Below are 20,328 nucleotides of genomic sequence, written 5' to 3'. Positions count from 1 at the left end.
TTTAAATATGTTGAATACTAAACTGATCTAGTTCATAAACATTAGCTTTGATTAAAAAAATTTGTATTAGACATAGTATCCTTCACAAATTGTACTTTTCAAATTCTGGTTTTGTTCATTTCATGAAAATACTACTTAGCTTTGTGTCTCGGAAATAGCATTACATAGTAATAAATACTTTACAAATTTCTAAACATGGTAGGTTCAGAAAAAGTTGTATACGTGTTCAGTAGCGTACTTAATATAACACAAAAATACTTTTGCTGTATCAGAAATGGACAGTCACTAAAATGCATAAAGGATCATTTGTTGTGGAGAAAGTCTTCTCAAAAGCTCACTCACTATACATTTGGTTTGGCCTTTATCTGGTCACTTAAAATTAAAGACTCCTTTTTCCTTTTAACTTATGTGGTTGTTGCATGTCATTTGAATTTTAATTTTGTAGTTCCTTTATTCAAAACACTAGAGAAGGGTAACTGGAATAGAATCGCAAGCTTGTTCTGCAAAAATATTTGTCTGTTTGAAGTTACCTTTAACATCACCCAGTTACTTTTGTTTTACTGTATATGAAAAATGTTTGCATTTTAAAATGAATTCCTGTTTTGCTTAATTTTAGCTGTGATTCTCTTAAACTTAATGTTACATTGTGTTTATTTTTGTTTATCCTAGGCTTTCTGTTCTGGATTTAGCCCTTGACAACGTTGACACAGAATCATTAAACAAATGTTGGATCCTCTAGGAATTTTCCTTTGTAATTGCTGTACGAGTATGTCAGCAGATCATCTTTGTTGAATATAACTGCTTATTTATAAAGTTTTCATCACAATGAATTCAGGCTTATGGAGTCAAGAAAAAGCCAGCTCATCCTATTGGGAAGAGCGTATCTTTTATTTGCTTCTCCAGGAATGCAGTGTTTTAGACAAACAAAATCAAAAGCTTTTGAAAGTACCCAAGGGTAGCCTAAGCCAGTTTATTCAAGATCGTTCTTCTGTGGGACACGGCAGAAATATCCCTTCTAAAGGCAAGAAAATGCAGATTTGTTTAAAGGTTCTGGAACAGCCGCATCCAGTCCTGTTTGTGGATGAGAAAGATGTAATAGAAATAAATGAGAAACTAGCTGAGTTGCTTTTGGCTATTACCAACTGTGAGGAAAGATACAGTCTGTTTAAAAGCAAAAGCCGATTAAGTAAAGGCCTGCACATAGATGTTGGTTCCCCTGTGAGAGTACAGCTGAGGTCAGGAGATGATAAATTTCCTGGAGTTGTTCGCTTCCGGGGACCCTTGTTACAAGATAGACTATTATCCGGGATATTTTTTGGAGTAGAACTACTGGTAAGTTTTTTTTGCATGCTTGATACATGAGCTCAAACAAACTTTGTCACATTGCCATTTTTCACAAATTGAACTTCCATCCAGAAGGTCTGGATGCTCTGCAATTATTTAAAATTGAATACAGAATTATACAAAGCATCTATTTTAGCTCTTTGTTACTTCTAGTACATTAAAGTAAGATAGCAGCAAGGACAACTTATGGGTGGCTCTTTATTGTTTTTGTTAAATGAGGCTCCAATTCAGCTAAGTATTTAAGCACATAGCTAACTTTTTTAAGCATCTGAATAGCCCTGGTGCTTAAGTCAGTATGATTGCTCAGGTTCTTTTAGTTATCTGTGTGAAAATATCTTGCTGAATCAGGTCCTAATTGTTTACTGGAATTTCTCCAAAATGATGCATTATAATCCCTACAAAAATATTAGTATTTTTAATATTTTGGTTTCTCTTTCCAAAACCCAGGAAGAAGGTCGTGGCCAAGGCTTTACTGATGGACAGTACCAAGGAAAACAGTTTTTCAGATGCGATGAGGATTGTGGAGTTTTTGTTGCCTTGGACAAACTAGAGTTGGTGGAAGATGATGACAATGAACTGGAGAGTGATTATGCAGCTCCAGTTGACACGATGCAGGTAGAACTTCCGCCTTTGGAGATCAACTCCAGGGTTTCTCTGAAGATAGGAGAAGGTATAGAGTATGGGACAGTTATATTCTGTGATCTCTTACCAGGAAACGAAAGTTTAGGATACGTTGTTGGAGTGGACATGGTAAGAAAATCTGATTTTTTTTTTTAATAACTTTTGCATGTGTGTGTTATTGAAAGTACATGCAATTAGAAGATAAAGAGGTATCTATAAGTTACTTCGATAGAGGCTGATGACATGAAAGTGAGAAATCAACACCGACATATAAAGATGGCATTCGGCAGCTATTTTGGCATGAGGTAACAATATAGTATTTGACTCAACAGTTTTTAGGCAGAATAGTTTGATTTAAGTTGTCTCCACTAGTTACTTGCTTTGGCAGAAATCATGTGAGGCTTGATATTAAGGTTTGACTTGTGAGTATGATTTTTACATTTATTTTGCTTTTAGGAGAAATGCACTGAATTACTTTTTCCTTTTTGTTTTGGATTTTATTTTGGTAAATCAGTTTGTCTGCATCACAGTATTTTTTTTCATCCGAATTTGCAAGAACACTGAGGTTTTGAAGAATAATACTTTACCTACCTATAAAACACTAAATCTTTTCTCTAAATTTCGTTGTCATGTTCATCTTGTGTTTTTTTTTTTAAACTTACTCTTAGCAATTTCTGAAAAATTTACTTAAAATAAACAATTCCCGTGCTTTTGATGGAACCTGCAAAACGTTTTGGCCTATGCTTCCTTTCCTGATTGCAGCAGCAGTTTGAACAGCCCCAGTGCTGGTTAGCTAACCTAATTGTTAGTACAGAAAGAGAGCTTAGCAGATAGCACATTCATGCAAACAGGAAATATTTGAGGAAGACTGGAAGAAGTAATTTTTTTTATTTTATTTTAAGCCCATACATATAATAAATAAGTGGAATATTTTAACTCTTAATAAAAGAAGCATAAGAGTCTTCCATAGTGCAAAAACCTATTATGCCACTGCATGAAGAATTGCGTCAGTTGTGGCATTTCTATATTGATGACCAGTATTAAAGTTTTTTTTAAAATTTTAATCATCAATCTTTAGGGCAGTTCTGATGATTTATTACTGATCACATATCTTTTGCATGTTAAAATATTGAAGGAGAACATTATCTATTGCCAACATTTATGGATTCTGAGAATGGTGTATGTAATGAGGGCCTCCTTTTCACTCTCGCTCTATGGGACTCCTGCATCCACAAATCAGCCAGAGACTTCTTCTGGGTGCAATCACCAATGCCTTTTATTTACAGTGTCAGCTCCCATTGCCTTCTATTTACAGACCACTCCAAACTAGCAACCTGGGGGACAGCTAGCTTCTCCAGCAAGCAGGGACGCACATCCCTTGGCTCCTTCCTTTCCTTTCTCCCCCCGTCCCTTCCTTCCAGCAAGCGTTATATCGTCCCTTGGCTAATAAGGCCGTCAGGTTCTTCCCTTCTATCAGTTAGGCATGGCAGACTCAGCCAGCCCCAATTAATGCTTCTTAACTGGAGCTGGACTAACAGCTGGCTCAGGACCTCCTGGCCAGCACCCTGTTACAATGTACTATGGTGTTTTTTTTTAAATTCTGTACTCAAAATTTTGTTGCTAAGCAAGAATTTATTTTTCAGACCTTGCATTTTTCCACTTGTGCCACATATGGCCAAACCTGCATCTAAACCCACAAAGGTGTATGGTTTTCTTAAAATTCTGTAAATACTTCTTTTGGATAATACTTTGAGATGTAAATTTTTTATTTTTAGGATAATCCTATTGGGAATTGGGATGGAAGATACAATGGAATACAACTCTGCAGTTTTGCAAGTGTAGAAAGTACTCTTCTCTTGCATATCAATGATGTTATCCCAGGTATGTTTTGTGGATTTGAAAAACACTTTGCACTATTTATATATTAACTAGCCAAGTATATAATTAATTGCAAAATAAGTTCATTAACATTTTTAAATATAGCCCACTGATTAGCTTTCCTGATATCTGCAGCCTCTTCTGTTTATGCAGTAAACATTCAAGTGGAGAGGAATTTTGATGGGAAACAGATAGTGTTATGAATACTTGTGGATAAATATTTGAGTACTGGTGGTGGCAGTGCACCCATTCTTGAAAAGATTCTTATTAATCATCCATCAGCTTGTGAGCAATTTGTGAATATCTGGAACAAGAAAGTATTTCTTGTGTGACTGAAGCTTAGGTCATCCAGTAGAATGCAAATAATACTGTGTGATTTACCAGTATCACACAAGGCAAATAACAGATACCCATAGCAATCATTTCTGAAAAATCCAAGTTAAAACTGTGTGGAGTGCATGCAGTTTGTTGTTCACATCAGTTCAACGCACTAACCTATAATAACTGCAATCCTTTTGTGTGAATGCTTTGCAAATGGTGTACTAAACCTCACTTTTCAAATTGTGATTTTTCTAGCTCTGGTCAAAATACTGTGCTCTATGTGATCAAAATCCTGAGCTAGAATATATAACCACCTAACTAAAATTTGTTACCGTTAATAATATTTATATATATTTATAAAAAATATTTTTTGGGGGTGGGGTCTAGCATAGTTGCAGAATTACCCAGCTGTGGTCTGTAACTACAACCTTCTCCTCACACTAACTATTAACCTTTCTTCAAGAGTACATTCATACTGAGAAGTGGTGTGAAATGGCACATGTACATAAATGCTTCCATGAGTGGCATTATGTGCATCTCCTACTCATTTGTTTAGTTTGCAGTACATAGGGTGCACGAGATTCTGTTTTTGTTTTTCCTCCAGAAAATAGGTTTCTTAATGACTCCCACATATTATCAGTAAAGAATGTTTATTGCATCAATTTTTGATAAAAATCATAAGTATTCAAAGTTGCAGGTCTGTCTTAGTTGTTTCCACTAGAGGCATTCCTATTTATTCTTTTGAATAGGAATTTTAATATAGCAAAATCTGAACTCAGTGAATCTAGTATCAGAGGGGTAGCCGTGTTAGTCTGGATCTGTAAAAGCAGTAAAGAATCCTGTGGCACCTTAGAGACTAACAGACGTTTTGGAGCATGAGCTTTCGTGGGTGAATACCCACTTCCTCAGATGCATGTATATACCTGCCCCTGGAAATTTCCATTACATGCATCTGAGGAAGTGGGTATTCACCCACGAAAGCTCATGCTCCAAAACGTCTGTTAGTCTACAAGGTGCCACAGGATTCTTCAGTGAATCTAGTTTTTCTGCTTTTAAAATGTAAACTTCAAAGTACAGCAATAATTTGTGGTCTTTTACTTAATAAATACAGCTGAGTATACCTTTTAGTCATCCAAAAATTAGGTTTTGTGCTGCTCAGTTGCTATGTAATGCCCAAATACAGCAAGGTATTTAAGCATATGACTGCCTATCTTTAAGCAGGTGTGTAGTCTAGTTTATTTTAATGGAGTTACTTGCATGCTTAAAGTTAAGCATATGTTTAAATGCCTTGGTGACTTGGGGACTTAACAGTTCAAGAAGAATGACTATAGGCTTTTTATGTTTTAAATACAGTTTTATTGTCAACTGTGTCATGGTAAATTGATGGAACTTAAGAGGCACTATGCACTTTATCATGTTAAAATGGTAAATCTTCCCAAAAAAATCCCAGATATCTTCAGGGGATGTTGTTTTGGATGGCTGGGCAGAGATAAGCTAATATACTCTAGCAGAAGTCACGGAAGTGTGTTAAATGTACTACTCCTAAGGGGTTATGCCGCTAAAATGCAAATAAACCACTATACTGATTCAGAAACATGAGGATTTTTTCATTTAAACTCTTTTAAAAGATACGTTGCATGTTCCAAATCTTCTGATGTTATGCAGAAGAAATAATTTTTCTGCTTGCATAACTTCTTGTTTTAAAAGAACTACGTTTAGCTTATTGTGTATAAATAAATAGGAGGAAATGCAACCAACATTATATTTAAATTGTTGCATGACCTGTTTTTTAAATTCTCTTCACTTTTTTTCACTTTTTGTCAATTCTTTCTGTAAAGTGGGGGGAAAGATCATCTTTTAAGTGGTGGTGAGGGAAGGAAGAGTTCTTCATTGGCTTGCAATTAATAATTGTTTTTTTGACCACATGCAGAATATGAGACAAATTAAAGCAAAGTGTAGCCTAACAAATGTATAATTAATATAAGTTTTTGGGACAGCTAGATAGTGGCATAAGTTCATTTAAAGTTATACCTGTTTTGGATCTTGTGTCTTTTATATATTGCCTTCTTGCAAGATTCTATTATTGTTTCATTTTGCAGTGTACATTGTAGATTTTTCCAGTAGCAGTGAACTGTTTCTTAAAATCTCATTCATAATCTCATGAAAAATCTCATGGATAGTTCTGAAATACATTTTGGTTCTTTATTCTTCAACTTCTTGCAGTAAAAATAAAATTGGCATGTCACCAAATACAAGTTTTTTATCGTGTTGCTTGACTGAAATGTTAAAGGATGTCTCATGGAACAGTACATAAAATATAGCTAATGAAATGGGGGGTGGGGAACCCTCACAATGAAATTAAAGCATTCCTTACACCTTCATCATAACATCAGACTTATTCCAAGATGTAGTCATTATGAAAGGCCTGATATTAAAAAACAGACAAACAAAAAAACATTGTAAGTCTGCTTCCTCAAGACTTTATTTATGTGGAACATTTGTAAATGCCCTTTTTGAAAAGGTACCATTGACTTGAAATCTGATCCACTTCAAAAACAAAGTGGGGCATACTTTCAGGTACCCGCCTCAAAATCCCTTCCAGTTTTTCTGAGAACTGATAGGCCAAAACTTTCAAATCTGGGTGTCTAAGTTTAGCCTAAAGTCATACTCAGGTAACTCATCATGAGATCATTTTGACTTTCCCCTCACCCAGCTCCCCCTTCTGTAAGGTGATGGTCACCCACAGATACCATTTAAATCCATAGGAGCTATGTGCCAGTATTCTCAAAAATTGGGCCACCTGTTAAGACTCTGACCTTGTATACCCAGGCTTGAAATCTTTGGCCTTAGTTTTTTAATAAGAGAAGTGCTGATGGAATGGGGAGAGGGATAGCTCAGTGGTTTGAGCATTGGCCTGCCAAACCCAGGGTTGTGAGTTCAAGCCTTGAGGGGGCCATTTAGGGATCTGGGGCAAAAATCTGTCTGGGGATTGGCCCTGCTTTGAGCAGCAGGTTGGACTAGAGGACCTCCTGAGGTTCCTTCCAACCCTGATATTCTACTGATTCTTCGTAGAGGGACATTATTGTACTACGGTTTTAAAGGTTTTATACTTACTTATTTTTTGCCTTTGTTATGCTTGCACCTATATGAAAAAACTAAAATTCTACCTCTATACCTATTCTAGAGACTGCATCACAGGAGAGGAGAGTTCCCAAACTTACCTTTGCCTCAAGAGGTAGTGGTGACAAAAGCTTATTCAACCATAGTAAGCAAAAGGTCACAGGTACTTTTTACTTTATTTTTAGGGATGTTTGTACGAAAAGGGAGCTTTTTATTTATATATTTTTTGTTCACCTGCTTTTCCTTGACACTTGAAGTCAGTCCTTTGTGAAATCATAATAAAGACTTCAGGTGAGGAATAGCAGCAAATCTGTTTCCATGAAAATGTCCATAGGAAAAAAACACTTGCAGGGAAATGCAAAAAATATATTTCATGGAAGCAGAATACAAAGATGAATGTGTTTTTCAGTTTTCCTCGCGGTTCAATTGGTTGGTTGTAAATAGGTTTGGAAAGTTTTAGACTTTTTGGCAAATGTTGGTAAACGACAATTTCTCACCCCACCACCCCCACAACAAAAAATAGACCACCTATTGATAACTGGAGATTGCAGATAGGCAAAGCAAGAAAAATGCTATTTGAGAACTTATTAATTTGGTTAAGAATATTTACTATGTATATTTTGACACATTAACATTGTTAAAACACAAATTATAAAGCTTTAACATTGTTAAAACACGATGTCTGCTTTCATTAAATAATTCTGAACCATCTCCATAATTTTGCACAACTGTAAAAATTTAAATTAAAGTGCTTAAAAACAAACATTTATATTAGCCGTCAAAATTATAGTAGTTTTTAATAAAATCAGCGTTTTGCCGATCCTAGTTGTAAATTACCATCCACAAAGTATGTATTTTGCAAAAAAATAATGCCCCCACCACTCCCCAGCTCCAGTCGTACATTAAGTGGATGTCCATTGAAGTCAGTGTAACTCTGTGTGGACACAGGGATCTTCCTGCGTGGAGTTCAGTGTGGAATTGAGCCTTAGTTTGCTCTTCTGCTCTGAACTATTTAATTGAATAGTTTTTATTTAAAGGGTAACCAGTTATATATAATAAAATTTCAGCTTGGACAATTAAAATAGTTTTAGGAGCTATGTTACCTCAGTGCAGACTTTGAACTATGTTGTCTTTGCTGCAGGAGTGTTTGCTTCCCCTGGAAAGTGGGAGCCAGGATTGCCCTTGTACAGGATATGTAATGAAATGAGCACAAAGCAGGATTTTTATTAATAAAATTCTGTATTTTTAATAAAACATGCTATTTTTTCTAGGATCTACCTCTGAGCCTGGAAATAGAAACAGATCCGAATTTTTTTATACATTAAATGGCTCTTCAGTTGATTCTCAACCACAAACTAAATCGAAAAACACATGGTACATTGATGAAGGTAATGAGGGATAAGTTACCCTTTTATACAAATGCATGCTGTTTCACATAAGTCTATACTTTAAATATGATCATTAGCACAGTGGAAAGTGAGTGGTACGGGGAGGGGGGGGGAATTAAAATGTTTTGAAATAGATGTTCTGTGTTGATCATGCCAAAACATTGGTGAGTGCCCCTTTAAACAGTAGTGGACAACTTGCGGCTCATGGGCTGCACCCGGCCCATCAGGGTAATCCGCTGGTGGGCTGCAAAAGAGTTTAACATTGACGGTCCACAGGCACAGCCTCCCATAGCTCCCAGTGGCCGCAGTTTGCCATTTCCAGCCAATGGGAGCTGTGGGAAGCAACAGCCAGCATGTCCCTGCGGCCCATGTTGTTTCCTGTAGCTCTCATTGGCCAGGAACAGCGAACTGTGGCCATGGGGAGCTGCAGACGGCCGTGCAAATGTAAACAATCTGTCTGGCGGCCTGCCAGCAGATCACCCTGACAGACTGCAGGTTGCCCACTACTGCCTTGGAGGTATTATATACACTTGAAGATGGTAGCTTTTCAGCTCTGTTTTCGGTAGGTCTGTAACAAACTCATTTTATGTAAGTGGGGACGGGTTGTACACATAATATTGTTGAGGCTCATCTCTGAATGTGGATGATACTTTCAAACCTCCTTCTGGTACATAAAGGAGTTTAATCTGACTTCTTCTGAAGTTAAATTAACTCTCCAGTTCTAAGTAGATCATAATATTTTTGTATATTCAGGACACCAGTTAATCAGATTTACAACAAAATCAGCTACTTGTTTGATAAAACAAAAATGATACAAGCATTTTTGTATCTTTTAAAGTTTATTCTTGAAACTGCACACTTGATTTTAAGGAAATACCTAAAACCTGTAGAATCAGTAAATACTGACTGTTTTTGCTCTTAGCTGACAGAAGATGGAGAGGTTTATACTATCCCCAGAAATTGCTTCTAGGGTCATAACAGATGTTTCATCTGGCAAGGAGTTCTTATGGCTGAAACTGGGGAGGGGGACTGCTGAAAACATGGGTTTACAGTGAAAGCACATACAGCAGTAATGGGCACTGAAGTCCATAAACTGTTAAAAAAGAAACTGAGTTACAATCATTCCTGGCTGCCTAGTAAATAATAAACCAGTTTTACACTGAAGTAATACATTTATTTGAGAGATGATTCCTCTGATTTAAAGTGAATAAGAACTTATCATTTCCTGGAAAGTAACAAGCATGAAGGAGTTAATTTTGTTTTTTGGAATTTTTAAATACTGTCACATAACAATTAAGCTGACAAGAAAAGGATAAGTTGCTACTTGCTCTATAAATGCCAACTGTGAATTGTAAACCAGCTAGGAAGTTGAGACAAGATGTAAGATGCTTATAAATAGTATCGTATTAGTACATCTGCTTGTGACCTCATTTATCTAGCACTGAATTGCTCATGATTTATTTACGTTTTTTCAGGTAGCAAATCAGTTACTTTATCCTGTATGAGCTCTGGATGACAGATCCTGTCTCTGCGTGAACCAAAATGTACTCTTATGCTATGCCCAGGGGATAAGTGATGTCCCAGAACAGATATTTATAACCTATAGTTAATCACAAGCAAATGTGAAACATACTACACTAGTTACTAACTGCGAGCTATGAAGTCATTCCATGATTCCTGCTGACATGTGTATTAAGACAACTGGGGTTTTCTTGGCTTTGGCTATTCCCTATAGCATATATCTTTAAATTTGTGACACCTGGACACAACTATAAAGATTGGCAGTGTAAGAAAATTATATTCTATATTTATCTTCAGGCTAAACCTTCCTATAGTTGCCTGCTAATGTACCCTACCCTAAACTAGAAAATCTGTGCTCTTTGCTGCATTGTGCTGTGGAATCTCCTCAGCAAACACTGCAAATATGCCTAATTTAGGGTGATAACTTTGTGAAATGGATTATTGTCCATTAGGGAGAGATGTGAGGTTATAAACTAATTTACATAGTTTGGCAAACTTGCATATAAATACAGGAAAAATCAAGGGGCAAAAGGAACAATGTTTTGTGATGTCAGGAAATGTTGCGCTGCAGGCATAATAGCATATTAGCTGCCCTTTTCATTTTCAATGAAATAATTTAGTCCTTCTGCAAAGTTATGTAATTTTGAGTACTAGCTCATACAGGCGGAAGGGGGATAGACACTCTTCCCCAGCAGAAGACATGCATCTGGGACACGCAATTCTTGGAGCTTTTTGGCATACTGGTGAAGTGCGCTTAAAGCACCGTATACGGTAGTACAACATGGCATGTTCCCTGCTCTATGCCCAGCCAGTTGTGTTGATTGCTGTGGAAGTGAGTACAGGTCTAGCCCTACCTACTCACCTGGATGTCTCATACTTCCAGTAGTGTTTGATGGCCGTGATTCCTGGTAAATCTACAATTTGTGACTAGTTTCTGCTTGCAGTGGTAGGGAATACCTTCTGGTGCACCTGCAGAGTGACCAGTCATAACTGGGCTCAACATTTCCCATCCACAGCTACATTAAGACACTTGTTTTTGACCTACAAGGCTTTTCTTTGGGAAGAAAGAGTGAGCTACTTAATTTGTCCCTTGTTTCTTTCTTTCTTAACAGTTGCTGAAGACCCCGCAAAATCACTTGCCGACTCATCTTCTGGATTTGGTCATTCTTCACCACCACTACAGCCGTCTCCAACAAACTGTTTATCTAACGAAAATAGATTTCACTCTCTGCCTTTTAGCCTGACAAAAACATCTAATACTAATGGTACTATTGGACATAGTCCCCTCTCTCTATCTGTTCAATCAGTTATTGGGGATGTGAACACTCCTGCCACACAGGAAAGTCCATCAACAGTAATGCCTGTCAATAACTTGCATGGTCTTGAAGCAGGTTCACTGGCTGAAGTTAAAGAGAATCCTCCTTTCTATGGAGTAATCCGCTGGATTGGTCAGCCACCAGGCGTAAATGACGTATTGGCTGGATTGGAACTGGTAAATAATACAAACTGCACAATTTTACTGTTTACAGTTTTATTTGCTGTCTATCTTGCAATTTAAATAAGTTTTGTAGTTGAAGACCAGAGCCCATGTCCTCTACAAAAGTAATTTGGCTTGGCTGAAATATAGTTGTCACATGATCTGAGTGCAGTATAGTTTAAATTTGTGAATAGGACTTAATCATTTTATAACTCCATTAAAGCCTTGTTTCATCACCAAGTTATGAGATGGTTGGGGCCTGTTCTGTGCTACAGATAAAACTGTTGTAGCCTGCTCAGTGAGCAACCACTGTGGTTTTTTTAGTTAGACATTTCTGTAGTGTAGAAGAGTCTGGAATTCCTTTTATTTGTTTCTTAGTTTATATAGGCTGCTGCATCAGAACTTGTGAATTACTGGACATCCATCATTTTCTGTTTAAAAAGACAGGGAATACAACCTATATAAAATATTGTCTGTAATAGTCTTCAGAATGTGAAGGCTATTGTCAGATGGTAGAATATTAGCAGAATGATTGCCACCATAGTCCCACGGTAGCTATAGTTCTATTAAAAGACTTGAATTTAGCAGTGGATTTAAGTCATACTTACAGGTAGAGCAGAGCAGGAAATGGCTTTCCAAGTCCTGTTCTGCACTGGAACAAAACTGAGATTTTCCAAATATTTTTCTTGGTGGGAGGGAGTGGGGACGAAGGGAGAGAAAAGAGACACACCCACCCAAGAATAGCCCTAACCACCAGTTCTTCTTCGAGAGATGTCCCTGTGGGTACTCCACTCTAGGTGTCAGTACGCCCCTGCGCCTTTGATCGGAGACTTCTGCAGCAGTACTCCTAGCGGCCACACATGCTCAGAGCCTGGCCCCCGCTCTGAGTATACCTCTAGTGAGCATGCGCAGCCGGTTCCCTCAGTTCCTTCTCTATCGTCCCCGGCTTGAGATGGAGCTCGGCAGACTCCTTAAAGAATTTCTTTCCTCCTCTAAAATAATGTATAGTTAGTGTTACCTACCTTTTTTCTACTGTTTAAAAAAAACAAAACTTGTTCTCTCAGCCGCTTCAAATATGCCTGGCTCCACAGGCTTTAAGCGCTGCTCCTCCTGTAAGGACGCCATCCCTCTCTCCGATGGACATTCACAGTGCATAAAGTGTTTGGGGGAGACCTATATTCCCCAGAAATGTGCTCACTGCACTAAACTAAGCTCCAGAGCGAGAAAGGACAGGAAGATAAAACTTAAACTTATTTTACTTCAAAAATCCCTAGGGTCTGCCTCAGACCCTGGTGCGGACTCTGCCTCCGCTCACCGACAGAGCTCTCCCACTTCTTAAAAGCAGAAGAAAGCAGCAAAACGAGGACAGCTTCTGTCAAATTCAAAAGAAGCCCTTAGACACAAACCTTCTCCGGTCAGATCCACAGTCTCCTTACTGGTGCTCCCCCGCCTGAGCACTTTTGAAGAGCCAGGCTCCTCCGGCACCGCATTAAACCTGCCTGTGCTTTCAGCAGCAGTGTGAGGCTCCGGTGCCGAGGCGACAGGCTTTCAGTTGCCTGCCTCGATTATGGCACCTATCGTCACTGCAATGAACGCGGTGCTGACAAATCAGGCCCCTCCGAGGCACCGCAGCCTGCTATTAATAGCGCAGCACCAGCTATGGCACCGGCATTAACAGCGCTACTTGGCACGGAGCCAAGACTAAGAACTCCAGTGGAAGCCCAGGTTCCCTCACAGCAATTCTATCAGCTTTCACCTTCAGCTGCCTCAACGCTGCAGTTGACCCAGTCAAGTGACCTCCTAGTGTCACCTACGCTGCAGTCGCCCCTCCTTAAAGACTGCTTCTCCCTTACAAATGATTCAGGGTCCGAACAGCCTTCCTCCAGTGAGGAGGAGTCTGAACTACAGGGTGATGTTTCAGTACAATCAGAATTCCATCCTCGGAGTCCTGTTACCCGCAGGCACGGGAAAATTGTCTCAGGCTACCCTCGAGACCCTGCCTCCTGGTGTGTTAACCTCTGGATGGCACCACCTATGCCTTTTCCACCACCATGGCAGTATTGGGCCCCATGGGCATCTTTCTCTCGGCAGCGCACCCGCTATTCCAATCCGACGAGACGCGAACGTCCAAATCATATGACTCACTTGGCGGCACCCTCCCATGCTCAGGATCAATTAACTCCTGCATCTGACCCAGTACCAACTGAAGTACCAACTGAACCAGTGCCTGAAGAAGATTTACTTCCCTCCCCTCTACTGCCCTCAGACGATTTTTCGAAATTCCAGGATCTCTTTAAAAGGGTTGCCAGCGAGCTTAGAATCCAATCTAGAGGAAGTACCAGACCAACAACATGAGTTAACGGACATCCTGCAACCCTCTTCTTCATCCAGACTGGCATTACCAATTAATGCAGCCCTTCTGGAACCTGCTAAGTCCATCTGGCAGGCTCCAGCCACAAGCCAGCCTACCTGCAAACAAGTGGACCGTAAATACTTAATTCCCTCTAAGGGCTCTGAATTCCTTTTCTCACATCCTGCGCCAAACTCACTAGTAGTAGACGCAACCAATCAAAGGAACAAACAACAGTATTTCCGCCATATCCCAGCCAACAAGGAAGGCAAATGCTTAGACCTGCTGGGTTGCAAAGTGTATGCCTCTTCAACCTTACAATTTCAAATTGCCAATTATACTGCAATTCTGGCAAAGTACAACCATAGAAACTATAACAAGTTCATGGACTTTATTGAACACATTCCAGACGACAAGAAACAACAGTTTACAGCTTTAGTTTTCGAGGGCCAAATCATATCACGCACGGCTCTTCAAGCAGCTCTGGATTCAGCCAATACCGCATCAAAATCCACCGCTATGGTGGTGATCATGTGCCGAAGTTCAGGACTCTCCTCTTCCCTCTTTCCTCGTGAGGTTCAGAGCACCATAGAGGATCTCCCTTTTGATGGTGATAAACTCTTTGCTTCCACCACTAATGAGGCGCTCCACTCAATGAAGGACTCAAGGGCAACTCTTCGATCCTTAGACATCCAAACCCCTAAAACCAGAAGGCAACAGTACAGATATCAACCTTACCACCGTCTACGCTACCCCCCCCATACTCGGCATTTCCTAAGATCTCGGGATCAACAACACCAACGCCGGAGATCCAGATACCAGCGGCTTCGCCCCAATTCTTACGGGATGCACCAACTTCCTCCAACTACTAAGCAGATTTGAACCTTTGGTCGAGGGTCTCATAAACATCGTCGCAACTTCAGCGTATGCACTGCCTACAACTATCTTTGGACACCGCCTGCAGCCATTTTTGCACCAATGGCAGAATATTACCACCGACAAGTGGGTTCTAGAGGTCATCACAACTGGGTATTCTATCCCCTTTCTCTCCTTACCTCCCACCCACCCACCCTCCCTGTCCCTCTTCAGGGACACCTCTCACGAGCCACACCTCCAGCAAGAAGTACATCATCTCCTTCACTGGGTGCTATCGAACTTGTGCCCGAATGCCACAAGGGGAAAGGGTTCTACTCCCCTTATTTCTTAACAGAAAAGAAAACTGGAGGATGGTAACCGATCCTTGACCTCAGGAGGCTCAACAAATTTCTCAAAAAGCAAAAGTTCAAGATGGTTATTCTCACCACCATAATTCCAGCCCTGGAGCAGGGCGATTGGTTTTCAGCCCTCGACCTACAAGACACCTACTTTCACATCACTATCCACCCAGCCCACAGACGTTTTCTTTGTTTTACCCTCGGGTCAACGCATTTCCAATACAGAGTTCTACCACTCGGCCTTTCCACTGCCTCTTGAGTTTTCTCCAAGCTCCTAGCGGTAGTCACCGCCTACTCAGGGAAAAAAGGAGTCATAATATTCCCTTACCTCGACGATTGCCTCCTGAAGGCCTCCATGTTCGACGAGGCACTCCACTTCACACAAATCACCATCGAGTGCTTCCAATCCCTGGGCCTGCAAATAAACTAAAGCAAATCCACATTAAGTCCTACCCAGCACCTGGAGTTTATAGGAGCGAGCCTCGACTCCACAACCGGACTGGCATCTCTCCCACCCGACCGATTCAGTACCATAAAACTGCTGGCTACAAGACTTCGCAACAGCCCCTGGGTCACCGCCTGAGACTGCCTCCAACTACTAGGGCACATGTCATCGTGGACTTTCGTAGTCCAGAACACACGTCTCCACATGAGATGCTTCCAAGCTTGGCTGGCCACGGTTTACAAACCAAACGTGCACTCACTAAACAAACAATTGGCCATACCTTACCGAGTCAAAGACTCTCTCATATGGTGGACAGTCCCCTACAACCTCTGCTCTGGAGTCCCCTTCCTCCAGACTCCCCCAACTCTGATGAGGGCGACCGATGCATCCCTCACGGGTTGAGGGGCCCACATCTCTCACCAAACAGTTCATGGGCTATGGTCTCATTCTGAGACCTCCCTGCACATAAACGTTCTAGAACTTTGAGCTATACGGAATACCTGCCGCTCCTTCCTTCCACTAATCAAGCATCAGCATGTACGCATAATGACAGACAACATTGCCTGCATGTTCTACGTAAACAGACAAGGAGGGGCTCATTCCCACTCTCTTTGCTCAGAAGCCATAAAACTCTGGAATTGGTGCCTTGCGAACCACATCTGCATATCAGCTGCTTATCTCCCAGGGGTGATGAACACCACTGCCGATGAATTAAGCAGTCGTTTCTCTTCGGAGCACGAATGGGAGATAGACGGAATCATTTACAACATATTTCGAACTTGGGGTCACCCAACCATAGATCTCTTCGCAACCGTGAAAAACACGAAATGCCTCAATTTCTCCTCCAGGGCAGGACTGGGCAAACACTCCCTCAGAGACACATTCATGATCTCATGGCACCGGGACTTAGCTTATGCATTTCCCCCAATACCATTGCTCAACAGGGTCCTCATAAAGATACCAACGGATCTTGCCAGGGTGATCTTGATCGCACCTTCATGGCCGAATCAACCGTGGTTCCCTTTCCTCACCAGAAAGTCAATTCAACCACCGATCTCCCTGCCTCTCATCCCGAACCTCTTATCACAGCAACACGGCTGGCTTCTTCACCCTAATCTCTCCATGCTTCATCTCAAAGCCTTGTACCTGCATGGTTCTCCCAACGAGAACTAGACTGTTCCGACCAAGTTCAGAGGGTATTTCTACACAGCAGAACACAATCCACCTGTACCACCTATCTCCGAAAGTGGAAACGATTCACAAAATGGTGCTCAACTAAACAACTGTCTCCTACCTCGGCACCTCTTCCCTGCATACTCTATCTATTCGACGGTAAGCAATCCGGCCTTTCCTTCAGCTCCCTCAGAGTCCACTTAGCTGCCATCATAACCTTTCATGGTACAGTTGACAATACCTCGGTCTTCGCTCATCCCATCACCAAGCATTTCCTGAAGGGACTCCAAACCCTATATCCAGACCTTAAGCCACTTACTCCTCCGTGGGATCTTCACCTGGTATTGTCCTGTTTAACTCATCAACCCGTTGAGCCCTTAGCCACCTGCTCTCTCTTGCACCTCTCGATGAAAACAGCCTTTTTGGTGGCCATTACCTCCGCCAGACGGGCAGGCGAGATAGCAGCCCTTATGGCAGATCCACCGTATACGCTCTTCTTCAAGGGCAAAGTTACTCTACGCCTACACCCAAAATTCCTTCCAAAAGTTCACGCTTCATTTCACATCAATGAACCAATACATCTACCAACTTGCTTTCCGAAACCACATGCAAACTCCTTTGAAGCCACAGTGCACACACTTGATGTGCGCAGGGCCTTATCCTTCTATTTGGACAGAACCAAACCCTTCAGAAACTCTCCTAGACTCTTTGTCTCCATCGCGGAGCGCTCCAAAGGCATGGCTATCTCTCCAAAGGCAGAGACTTTCAAACTGGATCTCTGATTGCATATGACTCTATCAGATAAAAAACTTTACACTTCCGGTATTGATCAGAACACATAACACTAGATCTGTATCTACCTCTGTAGCCTTCTTACGTAAAGTACCATTGTCTGACATTTGTAGAGCAGCCACTTGGTCCTCCAAGCACACATTTGTCAAACACTATGCCCTTACTCAGGGCCCTCTCTCTGACACTTGATTAGGCAGGGCAGTATTATCTACTGCATTCCTGCCAGACCCGAAGTCCCTACCTCCTTGAGATACACTGCTTCAAAGTCACCTAGAGTGGAGCACCCACAGGGACATCTCTTGAAGAAGAAGAGGAGGTTACTCACCTTGTGCAGTAACTGACGTTCTTCGAGATGAGTGTCCCTATGGGTGCTCCACTACCCACCCTCCTCCCCTCTACTTCGGAGTTAGGGTAGCCTCCATTGTAGAGAAGGAACTGAGGGAACCGGCCGCGCATGCTCGCTAGAGGTATACCCAGAGCGGGGGCCAGGCTCTGAGCATGCGTGGCCGCTAGGAGTACTGCTGCAGAAATCTCCGAGCAAAGGCGCAGGGGCACACCGACACCTAGAGTGGAGCACCCACAGGGACACTCATCTCGAAGAACGTCAGTTACTGCACAAGGTGAGTAACCTCCTCGTACTGGCATTCACCTGGTATATGGGAGACCCAAGATCAAACCCTTGCTCTGCCAAATGAAGAATGCTCTAACCACAAGGCGGCTGGCTGTTTTGGGGTGGGTTTCTCTCTCTGCTGAAGCGGCTTCACTTCATATGAAGAATAATTATAGGGCTAGAGAGAGAGACACTATAGCTAAGTGATTAGAACATTTGCTGGGATGTGGGAGCCCAGGTTCCAGTCCGTGAGTCTTTCATGTCCCATTTGAGGGTCCCAAAACTTTCCTGACAAAAGTTCCTGAGAGAGGTGGTTTTGTTTTTGTTTTTTTGTTTTGTCCCCCACCCCCCTTTCAATTTTGATGAATCAGCATTGTCATTGACAAACCATTTTGCCAGAAAATTCCCAACCAGTTCTACTTAACAAGGCCAATTACACAAATTTCAAATAAAGCCACAGTTGCATTAAAATTATGCAGATTTGTGTTATGTTTTTGATATTTTTATGGTATTCGTAGATCTTGTTGTGGCTGTGCAGCAACTAAATTATTTTCTGTGCATGTAATATGATGCCTTTTTAAGAATAATTTTCTATTTTACACAAGTATACATCAAAATCATAGTATACATATGATAAACATGTTTTCTCTCTTAGAGGCAGATGAGTACGTGGGTGCATTTTGAGTTGTCACCAAAAAAACCAATGCAGCTGATTAGCTTCGTCCTTTATCCTATATTTTCAGTCACAGATGATCTGCAGGCTGTGTTTTATGACTCCATGGGGTAAACTTGGCCCTTGGACTTGCACATAGTACACTTCTGCGATAGGTCTAACCTCTGTTTAATATCTGTTAATACCTTTGACAGTATCCTTGAAATAGCTATCTTCCAGTCTTAATCATTTTGTTCCCTGTTATAATTATACTGCAAACGTTTGGACTTCCTTCATGCTCACACTGTTACAGAGGCTGCACTGGTACATTTCCTCCCAGCCTACAATGAAAAAATTCAAATGATAATTATTTATGGTGGAGAAAAATACCGCATAGAGAGTTCCATATATTTATCTGATTGCAGAGGGGTTAAAGGGCAGAGAAATGTGGCTTTGCTGCTGTTATCACTGAACTAAAAATAAATCACTCATGAACTGAAGCCATATATACCAACTTGTAGCCCTAAATCAATCATGCATTGCAGAGTGGAAAACTTGAATAGAGGTGTCTTTATCATAGATATCTTGTCAAACACTAAATCACCAGAATCCTAGGAATTGGAGTTCTAGGACAGTAGTTCTGCATGTACCTTTTTCAATTAAAAAAAAAAAAGTGGTAAACCCCCTCTGTTTCATTTTCAGGAAGATGAATGCGCAAGCTGTACGGATGGAACATTTAAAGGAACTAGATACTTCACCTGTGCCCCCAAAAAGGCTCTCTTCGTTAAACTCAAGAGCTGCAGGCCAGATTCTAGGTTTGCGTCACTGCAGCCTGTTCCCAACCAGATTGAACGCTGCAACTCTCTAGGTATTGCATGTGTCCTTCTCAATTATTTACTAATGTGGAAGTAACATTGTTTCTGATTTTGGTTCTTCATGCAGTAGTCAGCTAGAAGTAGGTAGCATTTAAAAGTCTGTACAAGCATTGTTTAATCTGATTAGTCACAGAACATAATTTAACATTTTTCTGTGAATTATTCTGTCAGTGACTTTAAAGCAAGAAAATGGTCAACTTTCTTAAAAGTAGTAGTATAAGTTTTTTCTTATCATTGCAGTCTTGTATATCATGTGACAAAGATCAGTGTGTAAATTGTGAAATGTATTGGAAATCGAAGTTTTTAATTACACTTGGCATTTCTTACTTTACTGATGGCATCAGCAATGTTGCTGAGAGTTTTATAGAAATGTAGAGTTGGAAGGGATGTCGAGAGGTTATTTAGTCCAGTCCCCTGTGCTGAGGAAGGACACCCTGACAAGTGTTTGTCTAATCTGTTCTTAAAAACCTTCAATTATGGGGATTCCATAACATCTATTGGAAGCCTCTTTCGGTGCTGAACTCTCTCTATAGCTAGAACGTTTTTC

The 20,328-nt window shown here is 40.8% G+C and overlaps 1 protein-coding gene across 4 annotated transcripts in view; it reads left to right on the top strand.

Annotated features, from left to right (window-relative positions):
- Positions 1-20,328, top strand: part of CYLD (CYLD lysine 63 deubiquitinase) — a 48,987-nt gene that overhangs the window by 9,771 nt on the left and 18,888 nt on the right. For 2 of the 4 annotated variants that reach the window (XM_030581401.1, XM_030581402.1), the window contains exons 2-8: positions 670-1,332; positions 1,792-2,094; positions 3,741-3,846; positions 7,349-7,447; positions 8,556-8,672; positions 11,306-11,685; positions 19,609-19,774. In XM_030581401.1, the coding sequence (XP_030437261.1) occupies positions 826-1,332; positions 1,792-2,094; positions 3,741-3,846; positions 7,349-7,447; positions 8,556-8,672; positions 11,306-11,685; positions 19,609-19,774 (1,678 nt within the window). In that variant the 5' untranslated portion in view covers positions 670-825. The remainder of the gene's footprint in view (positions 1-669; positions 1,333-1,791; positions 2,095-3,740; positions 3,847-7,348; positions 7,448-8,555; positions 8,673-11,305; positions 11,686-19,608; positions 19,775-20,328) is intronic. The other 2 variants (XM_030581403.1, XM_030581404.1) reach the window with 2 other exon arrangements.

The sequence above is a fragment of the Gopherus evgoodei genome, chromosome 12, assembly GCF_007399415.2.
Source record: "Gopherus evgoodei ecotype Sinaloan lineage chromosome 12, rGopEvg1_v1.p, whole genome shotgun sequence".
Lineage (NCBI taxonomy): Eukaryota > Metazoa > Chordata > Testudines > Testudinidae > Gopherus > Gopherus evgoodei.
The sequence above is the reverse complement of the archived record's forward strand: the minus strand, read 5'-3'. Positions and strand labels throughout refer to the sequence as shown.